The sequence below is a fragment of the Cydia pomonella genome, chromosome 10 (assembly GCF_033807575.1).
Source record: "Cydia pomonella isolate Wapato2018A chromosome 10, ilCydPomo1, whole genome shotgun sequence".
In the NCBI taxonomy this organism is placed as follows: domain Eukaryota; kingdom Metazoa; phylum Arthropoda; class Insecta; order Lepidoptera; family Tortricidae; genus Cydia; species Cydia pomonella.
In genome coordinates, this window is record NC_084712.1 from 3,948,800 (window position 1) to 3,952,778 (window position 3,979).

General features: G+C 33.9%; 1 protein-coding gene across 1 annotated transcript; it reads left to right on the forward strand.

Annotated features, from left to right (window-relative positions):
* The first annotated feature begins 2,110 nt into the window (after window positions 1-2,110).
* LOC133521705 (uncharacterized) lies at window positions 2,111-3,660 on the forward strand. The gene is made up of 2 exons (XM_061856771.1): window positions 2,111-2,502; window positions 3,004-3,660. Exons 1-2 carry the CDS (start codon window positions 2,475-2,477, stop codon window positions 3,594-3,596), a joined length of 621 nt encoding a protein of 206 aa, XP_061712755.1. The 5' UTR covers window positions 2,111-2,474; the 3' UTR covers window positions 3,597-3,660.
* Window positions 3,661-3,979: the final 319 nt, after the last annotated feature.

Below are 3,979 nucleotides of genomic sequence, written 5' to 3' on the forward strand. Positions count from 1 at the left end.
GTCTTTCTTAAGCTCTACTTCCATGATTTTTTTCATATTTTTTGGACCTATGGTTCAAAAGTTAGAGGGGGGGGGACACATTTTTTTATTCTTTCGGAGCGATTATCTCCGAATATATTCACTTTATCAAAAAATGTTTCTTGAAAACCCTTATTAGTTTTGAAAGACCTTTCCAACGATACCCCACACTCTAGGGTTGAAGCGAAAAAAATAATTCACCCCCACTTTACGTGTAGGGGAGGTACCCTAAAAAAAAAAAAATTTTTAGATTTTATTGTACGACTTTGTCGGCTTTATTGATTTATATATCCATGCCAAATTTCAGCTTTCTAGCACTAACGACCACGGAGCAAAGCCTCGGACAGACAGACAGACAGACAGACAGACAGACAGACAGACAGACAGACAGACAGACAGACAGACGGACATGGCGAAACTATAAGGGTTCCGTTTTATGCCATTTGGCTACGGAACCCTAAAAAGAGGAAAACAAGCCCCACAAGAATATTGTTGTTGATGGTAAGTATCGCAGGCGGGGACCAACAACCAAAATGACTATAAGTAACCCTCTGTTGGTCCCCGCCTGCGATACTTACAATCAACAACAATATTCTTGTAGGGCTCGTTTTCCTCTGTTTTAGTGTGCAGTCGGGTTTCTTTGGTTTTTTTTTATAATCACTATTTTTTTTATTTCATTTGGAGTCTGTCTCTTTCGCACTCATGAAATGTTTATACACGCGATTGCTTCCCTTTTACACACTTCACTTATCTTTAAGGCATCTATTAGACTTTGAACGTGCTATGGCATCAAGCCGATATTGGAATGATATTGGAATCATATCAGTTAACTGTTATCGTGCGGGCGTCTCACTCGCACTTATACTTATACGGACAAATCGGAGCGAAATGATATAATTGCAATATCATTCTAATATCGGTTCGACGTCAGTGCACGTTCGATTGTACTGCTAGTCCATGCGCGTCGCCGAGGGGGTCTAGAGAACAAAATTTCTAAACAATTGTATACCCCTCTAACTCGCCTTGCCCATCGGTCATATGAACTACCCAGAGTCCTTATCCTAGTCTCTTCGTTCAATATGCAACCACTCCATCGTACATTCAAACTAAGTCTATCCATAAACAAACAGTTATAAATGGCGTCCATAAATACTCCGTTATTCGAGTTGAAAGCGTTTCTCTGTCGCCAGTCAATTGTATAATTTGTATCGACTCAACGGCTCCCCATTTTGCTATTAGGTTTAATTAAATTTTCAGTCCATTCTAGTTGGTAGGCAAATTAGTCTCGCTTATCGGTGAAGCATAATAATTGGTGAAATCAAAATTGTTGCGAAATAAGCGATTATAGTATTTTCCAAGCAGATTGGTTAGTGACAGATGTCATCTCCATACAATTTATAACCTTGTAGTTCGTGTCATCCACGATGACGCGTCCGCGATGATATAAAGTTCTTAATCTTTTAACAATAGAGTCAATACTCTATTGTTAAAAGATTAAGAAGAAGAAGAAGAAGAAATGTTTGAAACTACAATTAGTTTCAAACATTTTTTCTACAATTATTTACGAGAGACTACTCTGAGATTTGTTTAGTGTATATGTCTGAAAGTTACGGAAAGTTTCAAAAAAGTTAGAAAGGTTTTCGGAAATTTCAAGAAAAAATCACAGGAAATTAACAAAATTTGGGAACTTTCCGACAGCACATCAGTAAATGTTGGTAATTATTAATTGTTTTTGTTTCCGCTACCTTTAGGTTGTCTGGAAGAGATCGTTCTTTAGCGATAAGACCGCTGCTGTCTGCCTCTATCACGAATCAATTGTTTTTCTGCTTATCTTTTACTGAAGTGTGCCAATAAAGAGTATTATATCTATGTATCTATCTACTTATAATTTCTGTACGTAAAATCAATCATCATTATTTAATTTTGTTTTGTTTCAGTCAAGGTCTTAGCACCAAACTTTATCCAAGAAAGGTTTTAATTTAACATTATGTAAATTTCAATCGACGTTGTTGATAAAAGTAAACTATTATCTATCTAAGGAGAAAATAAAAATTATTTAATTTGGAAAAAACTTATTTCCTCTAACTTCAGCCTTCCACATAAAGAGAATGCTCACAAACAAACCGAAAAAAGATGGTAAGATAATCAATAATAGGTATAATAAACGCAATTATTTTGTCCTTTTATTGCCGGTAGGTAAGATATAAACATTATAAGGCGTATAGAACGACTAAAGAAATAATTGGTTTTCTTGACTTTATAGTTATTAAAAAATACTTTCATAAACCTGCGAGAGTCGTAAAACAAATTAAATTCTTTATTTATGACCTCCCAATCTCTAGGGCGATGGATAAATCGAGCTAAGTAATAAAATAGCAGTAAAAGAAATGATTCACATCATATTTATAATAGAAGCTTGCTTGGACACAATGAATTAGTTTTAATACTTTTATAATATGAAGGTTTCAATTATTATTATCGCTGGTAAGATTTAATTTGAGTATTTAGGTATTTTCGAATTACTTTTAAGTATTAAAACTCTGAATTTAAAATAAATTAATATTATATGACAGTTTTACATCTAGTTCCACAGTAGGCCTTATGTTTTGGGTACCAAACGACGATATATGTAATATAGTTATACCTAAATACTTATATATATATATAGAAAAAATCCAGAAATTAACAACAAATATTTGTGATATACACACAAATAAATGAATAGGCTAGGAAACCGTTTGTTAAGAATATAGCATATCAAAGTATCGGTAAACAATACAAGCAATTATTGTTTATTCTCTTGCCAATCTCGTGGTTGGGTCTTAAAGAAACCACAGTTCGCCTCCGTTATCAATAAGATTTGACGTATTGCTCGTTTAATTATTTACGAGTATATCTTCTTTTTTTCACGACTCGTTTTGTTAAAACGGAAAGAAATGAACAACTACAGCTTTCACAATTCTTTTAGTTTTTTACTCTTTACAGTGGTTGTCATCACTACACAATCTACATATATAGGATCCGCGCCATATAAGCCAAAAATACAAATATATGAAATCCACGAAAATCCCACATGGAAAGATAATTCCAATCCAAAACCCAAAACCAGAATTATTCCATCGACGCTTTTACCAGGAATAGATCTAGATAACATTGACAAACCAAAGATTTTAATCTTCCCAATACATAAAAATCTAAACCAAATACCTGATGTATTCAAGGAACTTATTAGAAAAAATATTAAAGATAAAAGTGAAGCGAGTGATACAACAAATAGTCTTGAAGTTAGGAAGATGATCCTGAATAAGTATGAAGGTGATACTAGTGATAGTGACGATGATAATGATTCTGAAAGATATAAAGATAAATATAAATTTAATAGTGATACCAGTGATGGTGCTGATGATGGTGATGGTGATGATGATGATATTGGTGATGATGATGGTGATGGAAATACTAGTGAAGATTCAAACAAAGATTTTGTAGATGAAACACGTTCGAGATCAAGATTGAGGAAAGGAAAGAAAGAAAATCTTCATACGGCACAGATGAGTAATAATGTGGTATTTTTTGTCTGATAAAATTTGTATTTATTTGCAAATTTCAATAAACTCACTGAGACAGGAAATTAGAAAAACTTAACTCCAATTATTCAATTCAAAACACAACCCCGATACCAATAAAAAGAAGACAATCAACGAACGCAGCACAATTAGAGCGTGCACGAAAAAAATCCGGGGAAAATTCGGGGAAAATTCCACTTAATGACTGCTCTCGAGTCTCGGCACGCGCGGGAAATGAACCCAGGACTTTACAGTACACTCGGTACCTAATTTCGAATGATTTCTCTGGGTAAACAAACGGTTTTGATACGCATTTTAAGTAGCTTTAAAGATAGATATATATACACATTTTTGGTAAGTGTACGGTAGTTTATGGGGATTTACTGAAAGTAAACATT

Bases quoted from the DNA above. Each gene is read 5' to 3' on its own strand.
- LOC133521705 (XM_061856771.1), top strand. From the start codon at position 2,475: ATGAAGGTTTCAATTATTATTATCGCTG. The intron at 2,503-3,003 runs GTAAGATTTAAT...TACTCTTTACAG, and splicing joins TTCAATTATTATTATCGCTG to TGGTTGTCATCACTACACAA.